This window comes from Leptinotarsa decemlineata, unplaced genomic scaffold (genome assembly GCF_025532065.1).
Source record: "Leptinotarsa decemlineata unplaced genomic scaffold, Ldec_3_MD MMD2_P_RNA_scaffold_4, whole genome shotgun sequence".
NCBI classification, from domain to species: domain Eukaryota; kingdom Metazoa; phylum Arthropoda; class Insecta; order Coleoptera; family Chrysomelidae; genus Leptinotarsa; species Leptinotarsa decemlineata.
The window spans coordinates 229,441-246,957 of NW_027412531.1; the positions used below are offsets into that span (position 1 = coordinate 229,441).

The 17,517-nt window shown below is 32.2% G+C and overlaps 1 protein-coding gene across 1 annotated transcript; it reads right to left on the bottom strand.

The window, feature by feature from the left end:
• Nucleotides 1-346: 346 nt before the first annotated feature.
• Nucleotides 347-14,659, bottom strand: LOC111516293 (heat shock protein 60A). The gene is made up of 8 exons (XM_074186610.1): nucleotides 14,501-14,659; nucleotides 13,953-14,126; nucleotides 9,481-9,733; nucleotides 6,011-6,283; nucleotides 5,787-5,955; nucleotides 5,213-5,733; nucleotides 986-1,164; nucleotides 347-902 (listed from the first exon to the last, which is right to left on the bottom strand). Exons 2-8 carry the CDS (start codon nucleotides 14,124-14,126, stop codon nucleotides 741-743), a joined length of 1,731 nt encoding a protein of 576 aa, XP_074042711.1. The 5' UTR covers nucleotides 14,501-14,659; the 3' UTR covers nucleotides 347-740.
• Nucleotides 14,660-17,517: the final 2,858 nt, after the last annotated feature.

Sequence of the window (17,517 nt, forward strand, 5' to 3'; positions counted from 1 at the left end):
TATACCAAATCTAATTAAGAAAACGGAAGTCTTGGATTACAGCATGATTCACAATCAGACCAAGCTGTAACCATCCGAATCGAGCTGGCAAAATGCGCCTATCTGGAAGCAAAGGCCAAGAACTTTGAGTGAAGTGAAGTGAGTTCGGTAGAACCCTACTCTACCATCCGACCTGAAAGACCACTCACCATACAAACTAATCGGCGTCGTTAAGCTGGGTTTATTTGGCCGAGTGTGAATAAGTGTCAGCCACAATAAACCCTACAGGGTTGACTTACCTATAACAGATTTTTCCATCATCCATCGACTGTTGTAGTAGGTACAATGTTTTAAATAAATACTAATATAAAAAAAGAATAACAATATATTTATAACAATATACATTTTACATAGTAAAAACGATGTACAAATCAGAATCAAATTACATTAAATGCAGATCAGTTCACGGTCAAGAGCCATTTCTTATGTATATCATGGCAAACTAGGATATAAAAAAATATAAGAACCACGGAATATTCTCATAAAAAACCGTCTTTGACCATATTCGATTGAATTTTACTAACACACAGATGCCTCTGAATTCGTTTTCACATAAGAACATGCACGAATTTCAAACAACCAATGAAAGAAAAAACAAGAACAATTCATCTAGAAAATTTGATTGTGGAAAACTCTAAGGAATTGGAATTAAACCACACAAGGAGTGACAATGAATGAGTTTTATCTTACTGGAATGACAATTACATCATTCCACCCATTCCGCCCATGCCTCCCATACCGCCCATTCCACCCATTCCGGACGGAACGGCGGGTTCTTCTTTGGGAATTTCAGTGATGACTGCTTCTGCCGTAGTCAGTAGGGAAGCCACTCCTGAGGCATCAACAATGGCGGTACGTACAACCTACAACAAGACAAATTGTATACGTACAGAAAAATTATAACGCCTGGCATCATTGAAAACCAATTATAGAACCGTAGACTTACTTTGGTTGGATCAATTATACCCCTTTCAAACATATGAACGTATTCATTATTGAGAGCATCAAAGCCATAATCCCCTTCTTGTTGTTCAACCTTGGCCACTACTGCAGCACCGTCGACACCAGCGTTTTTAGCAATCGTCATGCAAGGTACTTTCAACGCTCTCTTCACGATTTCAATACCTGAAATGAAAAACAACTTTGGCAACAAGAAATTACAATATCGACATCAAGAGTTGTTTATATAAAGTTAGTACGTCCTCCGCACGAATTATAAGTCAAGTTATGTAGATCAATATTTGATATACCTAAACTTTCAACTGTCACGTTAAGAATATTATTGAATATTTTCTGTGCATTTTGGGGAAAAGTGAGCCGTTCAATGTGCTACTTTATAATTTATTTCAGCAATCTAATGCCTCTTAAATAAATTATTCTGGTCAAGTGGTTTCAGTAACCCTAAAATTTTCAAAAAAAGATTCAATAATAATAATATTCCTAAAAAAGAGGTTGGCTGGGTAACAGGATGATTTTTTTCTTAAAAAAACAATTGTATTTTTGCCGACGTTTTGAATTTAATTAAATTCTTCTTCAATGGCAGAAAGAAGAAGAATGAAAAAAGGGTAAATTATTCAGGTATTTTACTTATCAAATTAAAATATGCAGTACTAACGCCATCGACATCTCTTCTAGTGTTAACACTATCGCGTTTGAGGATATGTATCATTTTCCTCAGAAGTCTTTTTGATAAATATGGCTGAACATCTAGAATAGTACGATGATCAAAATCAAAAATGTGTCCATATTCTTTTTCATGTTCAACGAGAGCTGTGGGGTTTTTTATATTCAGTTTCTTAGAGTCTCTCATGTGTTCTGAAACTCGTGTTTCAACATTCCGTCCGGTTTGACCAACATAGCATTCGTGACAGTTTAATTTGTACACTACATTGGATTGTATTTCTTGTGGTGTTTCAGTTTTTTGTTTCGCTGCTGTGTCACCATGTTGAGGCCAGAAACTTTTCAGACTTCCGTTCGATGTTCTTTAAAATTTTTTTTTACAGTTTTTTAATTTATTTTTCATTTTTTAGTTCCGTATGCTATAATAGCGTGTTTTCTAGTCTTTTTAAAATATGTTTTTATTTCATCTAAACTTCAGGATCAATCAGCCGAATATTGTTTATAAAAATTACCATTGTATTTTCCAATTCTGGAGAGGAAGCCTGAAAATCAGCTACCAAGCTAAAGCCAGTAGTCGCGCGTGTTATTAAAAAAAAATAATTTTTTCAAATGAAGAAATACATGTAAAGTAAGTTCGAATTATATCAAAGAGTTTACGTATAGCGCTATCTGTCCTCGAATAGATCAAGCAATAATGTCGATAATTCTGTCAAATATAGATCCCGAGCATTCAAACGGGAATAAATATAAAATGAAAAAGAGAGTTAGAAACAAACATACATAATACATACAGGTGAAGCTAATAATAGCGTGATAATAAAATAATAATAAAAATATACTTTTTTGAAATGAAGAAATACATGTAAAGTGAGTTCGAATTATATCAAAGATGTTACGTACAGCGCCATCTGCCCGCGAATAGATCAAGCAATAATGTTTATAATTCTGTCAAATACAGATCCCGAGCATTCAAACGAGAATAAATATAGAATGAAAAGGAGAGTTACAAACAAACAAACAAACATAGGTACATACATACAGGTGAAGCTAATAATAGCGTGATAATAAAATAATAATAAAAATATACTTTTTTTCAAATTAAGAAATGCGTGAAATGTGAGTTGGAATTATATCAAGGAGGTTACGTACAGCGCCATCTGTCCGCCAATAGATCAAGCAATAATGTCGATAATTCTGTCAAATACAAATCCCGAGCATTCAAACGAGAATAAATATAGAATGAAAAGGAGAGTTACAAACAAACAAACAAACATAGGTACATACATACAGGTGAAGCTAATAATAGCGTGATAATAAAATAATAATAAAAATATACTTTTTTTCAAATGAAGAAATGCGTGAAATGTGAGTTGGAATTATATCAAGGAGGTTACGTACAGCGCCATCTGTCCGCCAATAGATCAAGCAATAATGTCGATAATTCTGTCAAATACAAATCCCGAGCATTCAAACAGGAGTAAATATGAAATGAAAAGGAGAGTTACAAACATACAAACAAACATACATACATACAGGTGAAGCTAATAATAGCGTGATAATAAAATAAAAAATAAAAATATATATATCAAGGAGGTTACTTACGTACAGCGCCATCTGCTGGCGAATAGATCAAGCAATAATGCCGATAATTCTGGAGTTACAAGCAAACAAACATACATACACACAGGTGAAGCTAATGAAAGAGCGTTAATTAAAAAGATCCAAGCAATACAGTACTCCATATATTCTTTCTTTCGATGTACTCAAAAATTACATTATATAATTGTAGAATCCAAACCCATTTTGATTATTGTGCTAGTCTTTTATACTCATTTGACCAAAATAAGGTATCGGCTTTACAAAAGTTACAGAATCGTGGAATGAGGATTATTTTACAAGTGAATAGGTATTCATTCTAGTATATCTATTAAACATGTTAAGTACATTGCAATGTCTGTCTGTTTTCCAGAGACTGTGCGAGTTAGCAATGATATTCATTTTCAAACTAACACTAACTTGCTTCAAACTTATTTTGAAGAATTCTATATATATAAATCTCAAATCCATAACCACTTAACAAGAGCGAGTAGCTCCCAAAAATTCCACCTTTCTCGAACTAATTAGACTAGTACGATGAAGTCTTTATTTTATAAACGTTTCAATGAGTATAACGAACTCCCACTTTCGTTGAAAGATTCAATAATGTTTTCCAATTGAAAAAAAAAACTCATGAACTAGATTAAATATCATCCTTGATTTTCTTTCTTCTGTTTGGTAATATATTTATTATGTATATCCTCATGTTGAAACCATTCTGGAATACTTAACAAACAGAACCCAGACGACAGTGGTGAATGGTGTAAAGTCAGATTCAAGAGTAATAAATTCAGGGGTTCCACAGGGTTCAATCCTGGGACCACTATTGTTTGTAGCTTTTCTGAGTGACATTGAAGACACCTGTCAATTCGCAAATCAAATGATATTATATGCAGATGACACTAATATTCTGATGTCACACAATAACAAATTTAAGTAACAAGGCATCTAATGAAATAGAAAGGTATAGCTTTGAGAATGGCCTCAGCCTGAATAGAAAAAAAAAACAATTATGTCCGGTTCTTGCCAAAAAACATGAATCCAAATTATGACCTATACTTAACCTTATCTGGTCAATTTATACAATCCATGGAAACCATCAAGTTCTTAGGTGTTACTTTGAATAGTAAGCTAACATGGGAAGCACACATAAATACTGTATGTTCGAAACTAAGTACTACATGCTATATAATAAAAAATCTGCGAGATACTGTATCAGCAGACATCTTGAGACCATTATATTTTGGGATGGTACAGTCTACTTTACAATACGGTGTGATCTTCTGGGAGTTGTCTTGTCAAAAAGGATAAGAACGATTTGCCATGCTCCAAACCAAAAAGAACTAATGAGGAATGAAGACACTCATATGTATAATACTAGGAATAAAGAAAAACTTCGACAACCCTATTCAAGGTTATCAGTCTGTGAAAATTCACCGAAGCATATTGGTATCAAGTGTTTCAATAAAATAAAGAGATTTGATAGATGTGAATCTGAATGACATTCTATTCAAAATTGAATTGAAAAATGTTCTTCTTGAAAAAGTATTTTATAATGTTGAAGAATCTTATAATTTGTGATATCTCATAATTGTAAGACTGACTATTATATGTACAATTTTTTCTGGTTTGGCGATTAACAATTTATTTATAGATTACCTTCTTTTCTTTCTTGACTAGCCTGATAAGTGTTATGTTTTTTTTTTTTTTTTTTTTTTTTTTTTAAATGTATATGTATATATATAATGGCTTGTATAACCTTCGATTCATGAATAAATTCTATTATTATTATTAAAAAATGGTTTTTATTTTTTTCTTCTTCTATCATATCATCATTTTTGTTATTTATTTCATTTATTTATATATTTTTAAAATAATGTATGTATATTAGGATATCCTCAAGAAATCAATAAATATTATTATTATTTGTTTCCCCATCCCCTTACAGCAAACTTACCAATAGCCTGGTCATTGTTCGCAGGTTTGATAGAATCCAAGCTGCCTGTGCATCTCAAAAGTGCAGTACCACCACCGGGCACGATCCCTTCTTCCACTGCGGCTCGGGTAGCATTCAGAGCATCGTTCACTCTGTCTTTCTTCTCGTTGACTTCAACTTCACTGCTGCCGCCGACTTTCAGAACCGCAACGCCAGAGGCAAGTCTTGCCAACCTCTCTTGAAGTTTCTCCTTTTCGTACTCCGATGTCGTCGATTCAATCTGATCCCTTATTTGTTCCGACCTTCTGTCGATATCTTCCTTTTTACCTTTACCTTTGAGTAACAAGGTATCATCTTTGGTGATGGCGATTTCGCCAATCTGTCCCAAATCGGAAAGTTTGATATCTTCTAGTTTGACTATGTTGGCGTCGTCACCGAATACGATACCGCCGGTTGCGATCGCCATGTCGGTCAAAGTTGCCTTTCTGTTATCACCGAAGCCTGGAGCTTTGACAGCAGCTACTTGTAGACCGATTCGGAGCCTTCAAAAAAAATTAATAAGATATAATTAATTGAAACCAAAAATAGTACCAACCTGTTAACAACAAGTGTCGTCAAAGCTTCACCGTCTACATCTTCGGCAATAATGATCAAAGGTTTCCTTTGAGCATTTGCAAGTTCCAAAGCTGGTACGATACTCTGAACCGATGAAATTTTTTTCTCGCTTAGCAGTATCAAGGCATCCTGATATTCAACTTTGGCACCTAAAAATGTGGTAATGAGCGCCTTCATTCTGAAAAACCTAACCTTACAACCTACCTTTGGTGGTATTAACAAAGTATGGAGAAATGTAACCGCGATCGAATTTCATTCCTTCGATCACTTCCAATTCATCTATCAAAGTCTTTCCGTCCTTTACAGTTATAACTCCTTCTTTACCTACGCGTTTCATGGCATCAGCTATAAGGTTACCAACTGAAGTGTCGCCATTCGCGGAAATCGTGGCTACTTGACAAATTTCTTCAGGTGTAGTTACTGGCTTGGATAAAGTCTTAAGAGTTTCTGTTATTTTTTCCACAGCAAGCATTATTCCTTAAAATATAAATTATTGCTTGTGAAAAATTGTGAGGAAAATATTTGCGATGCAGAGATAAATTCTGATTCGAATCAGTAATTTTAGGAATCGAAGCGTATGTAAAAATCACTGCAAATATTTAAAAATTGTACACTGGCTGAAGGACTTCGGTCGATGGCTCTTTGCTATTCACCAATAAATGACATTATTATTATTATTATTTAGTCGAAATGAATCGCTTTTGAGCACTGTAATATATTATTATTTGGAGCAAATTCTAAAAAAATTAATACAAGGACTGTTCAAAAATGATATTAATTCAGTTGGATCATCTATAGGATGACATTGAGTATGTCAAAACGTATACAAATACAAAATTAACAATACAAACTCCATGATCTGAGGCACAATATACAATTTATATAGATAATATAATAATAATGGTCAAAACCAAAAATAACCTGCTATTTATTCAACAATATCGTTATTAAAATTGGCCTGGACATGTACATAATATACAATAGTCAAAACCAAAAATAATCTGTTATGTAACAGCAACGTTATTGAAATCTTCCTAAAATGTTACACATGTACAGGGTCATAACCTATAACTTATTGTACTTGGAAGTATATTGTACATTTTAATGGCATGGGACATGATTCAGATACAACTAGTCTGTGTGTTGGCACTTCCAACTGTAGGGAATTTCTAGTATTATAATTCTTACTACCATTAAGAGTAGGAAAACTTGTTATATGCGATTTTACATATTTCAATATCTCATAAATGTATATACTTGTAACAGCCAATATTCTGAGATTTTGGAAGATGAGTTTGCAACTTGTCCTTCTAGTAACTCCTGCTATATACCTTATGGTTCTTTTTTGAATTTTGAGTAATATGAAACAATCACTAGATGCTCCCAAAGCTATAATATAATAGGAAATGTTACAATGAAAGTATGCATGGTAGTACATTAAAAGAGCGTAGTTGTTAAAATACAATAACATATTGAGGATATCTTTTTGAAAATCGTATCAGTATGCTTGTTCCATTTGAGACTTTAGATTTGTTTACGGCCAGTCTTCAAGCATAGCCCACTGACTAATAAGAAAGTTTTTTTCCATATTCAGAGGAATCGGGCAAATTACGGATATGCAGTTGGTTAGTACCTCGTCCACTAGATGGAGTGACATTTGTGATGTTCGCTCCAACTTCGGAAGAGGAATGAAATACTCTGAGAGAATTCTGATTTTCAATTGTGGAATATCATTGACTTCAGGTCGATGATGGTCACTATCTTGCACTGATGAGTGGCTAAGGAGCCCGAAACCGGTCTGCAAGTGTGCCCGTTCCATAATTGAAGGTCGACTCTTTCAGTTGTATTGCCAATTGCATATGCAGGACATTTTCTGTGAAAATTCCTGCACTGACGCCTGTCGGATATAATCCAACGCCCTTCGTGGTATTAGCCAGGGGAGTAGTTGTTTTCTGATAGGTGTCAGTCCATTAAATCTACTGTGTAGGTATATAGAGACTGGCTGGAACGTTTGAAGTTCCATTTACTTTAGATTTGTTTACGACCAGTCTTCAAGCATAGCCCACTGACTAATAAAAAAGAATAAAACGTAAAAGCAGTTTTTCTTTCATTTAACAAGAGACCATTGTCTGAGAACCACTTTTGGGTCATTTTTATTTCATTAGATGCGTTATTAACTGTGGTTTTAATATTTTCCTGAGTTATCAATAAAGATGTGTCAACAGCATACATAACGAAACTGATGTGTGTGTGTGTGTGGTTTAAATTTTTTGGCTTTGGGAGAACCAATTAGCCAGACTGTTTTAATAAAAAACTATTTGAAAGTAACATTGAATAGTAGCTCAAACATAGATTTTTTTCCCCTCGTTTTTTGCTTTTGAATGTTCATTTCTGTGTTTTTTTGTGTTTATTTTTTTTTTGTTTTTGTATTTTTATTTCATTTTTTGTCTTTTTTCTTTTTAAATAAGTGTTTTTTCTTTACTTGTTTTATATTTTTGTTTCCCTTATTTTTTTTGTTAATATTTTTTTCTTCTTTTTATTATTTTATATATATATTTTTTAATTTTTTCAATGCGTTTGTACATGATTCAATTTCTGTTTACATTTGAATATATTGTTAGTAGTACTATAACTATATTTACAATCAATCATTCATACTTTAATTCTGCATCTTATTAGATGATTGTATAATAATTTGTATATATTTTTGTTGTTTGAAGTTAACATACAATTTAAGTTTATTGGAAAAAAGATATTATGAAATTTGAATTCAGAGTAAAGGGTATTTATACTGTGGATGTGGTGCGAACACTCCAACATGATGTGATTGAGATCGCCATAACATGATTTGATTTGATTGTTAACGGTTCATTGTATTTATGTATTTTCTGACGCTCTCTTGTTCAAACCATCTATTTCCAATAATCTTTGGGAAGAGCTGTTTGAAGTTTTTGCCTGTCTGAGATTCATTGAATATAAAAATCATTTACATATATTATATATAAGAGTGGACTTAATATAGACCCCTGAGGAACCCCGAAAGGCGAATGTTAAAATTTCGCTACCTAAGTACATTCGATTAGCAATTTTTCTATATTTTTTTATGTTGGTACACTCGTCTCGAACATATGTTCACAGTTTCAGCTGTTAGGCATGTTTTGTGCATCAAGAGTTCTTGTCACATGGTCGTACAATCAATAAGGAGTATAATCTTGCCGCTTGCAAGAAGCAATACAAAGAAAACATCCAGTATTGTGAGAAAACAATTCATGCCTTTTGCACCATGATATTGCTCACTCACCATTGCTTGTTCCTATTTTTTTTTGACAAAAACAACATCATAATCATGCCTCGGCCACCGTATTTACCGGATTTGGCCCTCTGAGACTTTTCCTAAGAGACCAGTGAATAGACAGCGTTTTGTGACTATTGACGAGTTAAAAACCGAATTACAAATCAGAACTGTTTGGAAAGAAAAACACTGGCACAAGTTTATTATATCTGAGGTGACTATGAAGGTGACAAAGTAAAAATTGATAAATAAATGATTTTTGAAAAATATGAAAATTCACCTTATTTTTTAAACAGACCTTGTTTTTATATATTAGGAAATAAGGGAAACAATATTATATATGAAGGAAATAATATACATATTTATTTATTTATAATCTCACCTTTACGAATCTCAACTGGATTAGCGCCCTTCCCAAGATTATCAAAACCTTCTTTGGCAATAGAACGGGCTAGAACCGTAGCTGTAGTAGTTCCATCTCCGGCTTCTTCATTTGTGTTATTTGCGACATCTTGTACCAATCGTGCGCCAATATTTTGAAATTTGTCTTTGAGTTCAACTCCCTTGGCTACAGTAACTCCATCTTTGGTTATTTTTGGGGAGCCCCAAGACTGTTCAATGATGACATTTCGGCCCTAAAAGAATGCCAGAATAGAAATTTATTCATCTCTGAAAAATCTCTCAACTGATTAGATTGGCACCACTGTTAACATTTGACCTTGATGTAAAAAACCAAGAGTCCATCAACCTCAATATTCGAATATTCTCGTTATTCTGTTACTGCGTCCTATTAAATTTCAACATTAATAACTTATTTTAAATATTGACTGAAAGTTTCAAGAGCGTTTTATAGTAATATTATTTTTATCTGTTACAAAGATTGTATTATCAACTCTACCAAAATGTTTTGTTGTACATATATTTGATGATTTTTCAACCATTTGCATACAACCTCATGGACAATGTAAGTAGTTTCATCAAAACTTAAGCAAAATGAAAATACACATTCTTACTCTTGTAGTTTCCCTGATGATAATAATGCAACTAGTTTTCCTTTTTTTTTCACTAGAAAACATCAGACTCATAAAACAAGTCAATAAAGGAAACCCTAACCTAAATATTCATAAATTCAAAAGCCATAATTCACTTATCGAGGAACAAATCAAAACACAAGACCTAACATTCAATATACTCCATAAAACAATACACATTCCTAGAAACAATGAACCTAGAGAAACACCAAACCAAAGGATATTACCTAATGTAACCCAAGTAGAGGTAAATTTAACGAGACATCCAGGATTAAAGGGGAGGACAATTACCTGCCCTAATTATTGAACCATGAACAACAATAACAAATTCACCAAGGCGATCTAACTGTATAAAAGAACAAACAAGGAGATAAAACGTTCAGTTTGAGTAGAGCCATGAAGATGACAGCACAGTCTGCTATCGAAAGCGCTCGCATATAATAATTCTCCTCTCATTTCAGAGGTAGTAGGTATTAATTTTTATTAAATATATATTTTCATCCTAAATGAGACTGTATATTCAAATTTGAATGTTCGTTTTTATTTAATCTTCAATACAATAAAAAACCTTTATATAATTTAAGAGTAATAAAGTGATAAGTAAATTATTACAGATGGCAATTTTGTGAAAAAATTATGGAAATTTGAATTTATGAATTCAAAAATGAGAAAATTAAAAAACTGATGAAAATTATAGTCTGAGAAAAAAAAGCATGTTACAAAAAAATTGCCAATGAAAAAAAAAGCAAAATAATATCCATTTTTGACCAATTTGGGGAGTGCTTCCAAAAAATGGAAAGTTTGTATTTGATTACGAGATCTTTTTTGGTAAAATGAAATTTTTGAAAGCAATGAACTTTTTTTTTCAATAAGAAACAAAGAAAGAAATATTATTGATGCTTTACACTCTTCATGTTTACACAAGTCAGGTGGGAATATACTAGTGAAATAGGTAAGTTATGGTTATAATTACATCTACATAATATAAAAGGTTTGAACTTAAAGATAGTTTCAAAATATTTATGCTCTACCTGTGTGCCACTGCAACATCGGCAAAGAAGAGACCACATCATCAGACAGGAATTCTTCAATGCTATAGTACGCTTTTTTGATAAGTAGTTTTTTTATTATTTGTAGGAAACTTTTAGTAGGGGTACAGCATATAGCTTCAGGAATTTTGTTGAAGAATATTGGACCATAATTTTTATAATTTCTGATTTTAGACAACCTATGATACTGTAGAACTAAATTATTTTTTTGTCGGGTATTATGTAGGTGAGCTAGTGGATACATATTCATAATTTTTTATATTGACTTTTATAAACTTAATGCATTCATAAATGTATAGTGACGGTATAGTTAAGATACTAAATTTTATAAATTTTTCTCTAATATCCTTCCTATAAGTAAGAGAGAGCATATATCGAATAGCTCGTATCTGGATGCCAAAAATTCTTTCAGTATGTGCCGAGTGACCCCAACAGAGAAATGCATACAGAACTAGTGAATGAAATAAAGCATTGTAAGCCTTTGCTAGTACTTTATTGCTAACAATTTTGGCCAAGTTTTTTAGGAGATAAGTTACCCTGTATAGTTTTTTCGCTAAATAATCAACATGAGATTTCCATGTTAAAGATGAGTCAAGCATTACTCCTAGAAATTTCACATGTGACTTCAACTCCATGTCATGATTTCTAAGAGAGAAAACAATATAGTCAGTTTTTGAGTCATTTAAGCGAAGCCTGTTACAGTTGAACCAATCATCAACCTTCAACTGTGCCTCTATGATTTTTTCCTTTAAATTTGTTATGGAGAGATTTGTTTCAATCAATGTTGTATTATCAGCAAAGAGGATCACCTCAGTGTCTGGCACCACCGCAGGTAAGTCATTGATGTAAATCAAGAACAGTAGCGGGCCCAGTACCGAGCCCTGAGGAACCCCATATTCTACCGATGATAAATTTGAACATTGTTTATTGAAGTAAGTAATTTGTTTTCTGTCAATATTCAAATTTATTTGTATTATTATTTAAAGTTACATACAAATTATTTTTCATAATTTTTATCTCCATTTGTTTAAAAAATTGTTATAAACAAATGTATTGTTTATATATTTGAAATTTTTTTGGGGGATTTTTATCAATAATGAATATTATGATTTTTAAAAACAAAATCGTTTAAAAAAAAATTATTGCTTGAAAACGCATCTGTTGAATAACAATTTTGCTACTAAATATGAATATTAAGGAACGATTTTTTTTTTAAAATCATAATTTCTATTTCTCTTTGATATTCTGAAAAATAAACTTGTTTTAAATTTATATATTTTTATTCATTTAACAAACAATTTGTTCTAAGCAAAATAATTTTTATGATATACATTTTTTAAATACTACAAAAAAAACAAATGTAACTTTTTGTGTAAATTTTCTCTCTCTATTTTTACAAATTTTTTAATATGTTTCTTTTTTTACAAAGTATATCTAATAAAATAATGACGGGAAAATTTTTCCATGGATTTTCATTCATTCAAGTATCTAGAAGGTATGTGAATTTTTTTCTTAATAATTATATTCAATGGGTTAAAATAATTTTTATTATTTAGTGAGACTAGTGTCTCAAAGGGCCGTATTGGTCAGCGCGTGCGGGACGCGCATGGCCGGCCTTTAGCGCTATTTTCGCCTCTAAATTTAAATTATAAATAATATTAGTGATAGAGTTCCGGGAGATGGGACTTTTTTATTATTATAAATGTACTAACAATTGTTTTTTGGAATTGTATTTTTAGAAGAAGAACTCTATTTAGTAGGACATGTCCTAATATAAAAATGAAAAAAATAGCTATACAAACATGTTTCTAGATTAATAGTTATATAATAAAAAGAAAAGAAAGACAAATATTGAAAAATAAAATAATGCACTTTGTGTGAACAAGGTCGAGGTCCTGCAGAATGGCCAGCCCGCTCGCCAGATTTGACACCTTTGGATTTTTTTTATATGTTCGGCATGAAATTTCGGATAGGCTGTTCATAATATGTCAAGAAGTTCAAGGCAACCATTTCGAGCATCTTCTGAACTGACCTTAAGCTTATTACCTCATATTATGTAGTTAAATGTCAATGTATTCAGGCAATTATTAAATGTTCCGCCATTTTGTAGTAGGTGAAGATATTGACTTAATATTCTAGGGTTGTGAAGTATTCTTCAGGAGCTTCAAAATGATGTGTCACAAGACATTTAATTTTTTTTTCCAGATGGCACCCAGTCGCCATCTTAAATGTTTCATCTGTCATAATCACTTCAAAATAAAGTATTCATGCATCAATTTCATTACCCCAAATTTCAATTTTGTGACTTGACCCGTTCAAAAAATAAAAGAGTGGGGACATTAAAGAAATGCACTGTATAAGTTGACTTGTGGTTCTTGCCGGAAACTTTATATTGGACGAACAAGGAGAACTTTTTCCAAAGAAAAAAGAGCATAGAAGTAAATATCTTGAATGTGATATCATTTCCACATGTGCAAACCATTTTTTGATAGAGAGGCATGAGATCAACTAAGACTATGAGATATTTGGGAAAGAAAGGTTTGAAACTCAATCTTTTGGAGCACTTAGAAATGAATGGCTTTGAGAATTCTGATGATTTACTGAATGACCAAATGGAATTGAATTCTTCTCCTTTAAATCTGTTTTCTAATTTTGAATCGTTTCTACTGTAATTTTACTTCAAGTACAAATTAATTTTTTTACAAAGTATTTCGATGTGAGCAAACGAGATATTTACTCCCACAAATGAAAAACATATCAAATCAGTTGATTACCTTTGGACCCATGGTGACAGCAACAGCATCAGCAAGAATATCAACCCCCTGAAGCATAAGTGCTCGAACTTCAGACCCAAACCTAACATCCTTAGCATACCAGCGCTGCACATGACTGATTTGCTGAGCTTTGCGTAGACTTAATGACCGAACAGCAATAGGTAGTCGATACATCTAAAACAGAAAAATATTGATAAGAAATCAACTGATAGTTCAAAAACCAACTATGACAAAATTTCGTTTGACAGAAAATCAAAAAGAAAAACCAAGGAAGGTTTGATACTTGGAGTTTTTGGTAGACAACTGCGTGACATAACCCTATATTCAAAATGTTAATATATGATGAACGATCCTAGAATATATGAAATTATCGAAAATAAAGTGACTACTGCTAACAAATTATCATTTAATTTCAAAAGACCATAGTCTTGGTTGTGAAAAACTCGAATCTTTTGGAGCACATGTCAGCAAGCCCTCCATTTCTCGAAATAATTGATATGTTGTAGCGGAATTGAATGAATGTCAGTTTCTGATGTTGTTACACTCACCTTCAATTAAAATATTACCGGAAAGTGTTTTAAATTTATTGAATATAAAGAATTTTCACAAAAATGAATGAACCGGTGAACCTCACGACTCTTAGCTCTGATAATCGGATCTAGAATTTTCGAGAAGTGTAGATATAGATAAGTGATAATCAGTGTTACCACACGCTAATTGTCAAAAAATCGAAGGTTTGAGCTTAAAAAACAGCTTTTCACCTCATCATGGCTAGTGAAATTCAAAAAATGTATTCTAAAGTCAACTAGAATTATAGTTTAGTGTTTCTAAAATCACTGTTATTGTGATTCTTCTGTTAGATATGGTTCACAATTTCCTGAAAACTGGTGAACTAGACGTCAAAATATTATTCGATGATTTTGCTGTGGTGAGTGGGATCATTGGTAAAAATGACGAGTTTGGATCATTTCAGTGGGTGATTATCAAAAGATACGTGGCTCACTTTTATGTTGTTTTGAAAAAAATAATAAAAATATTTCTGAAGTAAATAGGTAGTATATGTAATTGGAGAGTAAAAAATTATGTTATATTTTACATACCAACATAAGAACAATAATCAAATGATTTTCATAGCATTTCATGCATAAGTAACGCTTATCAACTAGTGTCTCATTTGGTTAATGAAAATAATGAACTACTTAGATTGAAACAGGTTTATCTGGACAATCGCCATGAAGTACATATAAAAAATAAACCTACGAAAGCGTACAAGGCCCACAAAAATCTATAATATTTGTTTCCCTAAATCACACTTGTAACCGTGAATTCACAGTTATAGCTTTGAATTTTCAGTTGTAAGTGTGAGTTTACAGTTACAACTATGAATTGGTAAATTTTCACCTATTACTTTGACTTCACACTTAAAATTAAGTGGGAATTTTCCATTAAAACTGAATTGTCAAAATCAGTCATAACTGTATATTAGTAGAAGCGTCTGTAGACATCAGTAATCACTTCATGTATACATTTTGCACTCGATGTCAGTTGATGAAAACAAAATTTAACCTGTAACCATACCTAACCAAAGCTATATTCAACTACTGAATTGTTTTCCAAGTTCTAGTTGAACCAAAATATATTCCAATCCGAGATTCTGTGCATATAAACAACGATCAGTGCATGATGGCCTCGTGGCTTGTTGGAATCTGCAATCGTATTGGTCAAATGACCATAAACTGTTTGTCAAATCTAGGAAGAGACTTGGGTATTCTGTCTCTTTTTCTCTCGGTCTAACAATCTTCTAACGAAGGCACATCAAATGGGCGGGGCTATATCGAAATTTAGAAAGCTATTCCTACTTTTGATAAGCTGTAAGCTGTTTGTAGTACACAGAATAGTAATTGTTACTATTATGTGGTATGTATCTTATATATCTCATACGATATGCCTATTATCTCGGTCTTACAATCAACCACAGTAATCACCAATGTATCCGATAATGAAAATAATAAATAAAACTAAAAAAATCTATTCAAAAATGTAAATTTATCAATGAAAATCCACAATAAATCTAAATATTTGTTGAAAATTATTATATGTATATATGCAATTTGAAAAGATAAGGGATTGGATAAGTTGGCAATGTAATAGTTTGTATTCATATTTTTGAGTGTATTCAAAAGGTGTATTTGTAGCAAATACAAATCAAATATTTTCATCCAGGAATAATTCAATTTCATTTTTTTTTTCAGAGGAATATATTCAACAGAAAATAAAGTAATACAATTTATGAAATTATGAAACAACAACAAAAATTAATTGGCGCTCCGGGGCGACTTGACTGATTCCGGTGGCGCATTTGCTTTTTTAGCTGCAGGAAAACCCGGAAAAACCTGCAGCACTACATCATCTGAAGATCTTGATCTTCCAATGCCCTCTGTTTAAAAAATCTTCAAAATCTGTTTTTCCATTAAGCAGCTGCCGCACCCCTACGAACAACAACCCTCAGAAGTCGAAACTTGTGCGAGCTGAGGATTAACGAGGTCTTGCCTTTTAACGTGTGATTGCTAACAATTGAATTGTTTTGTTCTTATTTGTAACACATTTTCTGGATGTAAACAAAAAAGGTGCCAACACTCATTTCCAACAATAGTCAGATTATTAGTAGATTTAATCAGTTTAATTTTTTTGGTATATAGTCACTGAATTATTTTTTAAACACAATCAAAGATTTATTGAAAAACTTAACTATAAAAAATAAAATAATTTCTCCTAGTTTCGTATACAGTCTTAAATCGATACAGATTATTAATAAGTGATTGCAATACTCGTTGAGAGAACTGACAATAGTTCATATAGATTTGCAGTGCAATATATAGTTATAGATCACTCCTAAATCTCTTACATTCATCCCAATTTTCTAAGAAGTATTTTATCGATGAATGGAATTAAGAACAGGAATTAAGTTACAAGGGTATCCTTCCTAGATTTGGCAAGTTACATTTGTTCAATCCAGGAAAAGACTTGAACATTTTCTCCCTCTCTTTCGCTCTCACCGTCTTCTAATGAAGGCGTATCAAGTGGAAGGGGCTATATCGAAATTCAGAAAGCTATTCCTATATTTGACAAGCTACATATAAGAATTTTGTTTCGATACAGAGTGATCACCTGCAGGCAAATCTGGCATCTATTTGTGCAATGTTATTCAAGGAGAACATTTTTTCGGTGGTACTCGTAAAAAAGCAATGAGTATTATTTATTCTTCATTCAGTTGAGAATAACCACCTGCGTACATGTATATTTCAATGTTGTTACATCTCAAAAGGACCGGCTGGGTTGAAAAACTCTCCGACACGTTTTCCGAATTTTATTCGATTTTATACGTTTTATAATTTATACATTAGACAAAAATATTGAATTTCATCCAGTTCTGAGCTATGTTTGAAATTGCAAGTCTCTTTAACTCTTCGATAACTTATTTTCAAATCTATTGTAACATTTGAACCAAACAAACAAGCGGGTAAAAATATGGAAAAATTTCAATCGGATATTCAAAGCGTTTCAT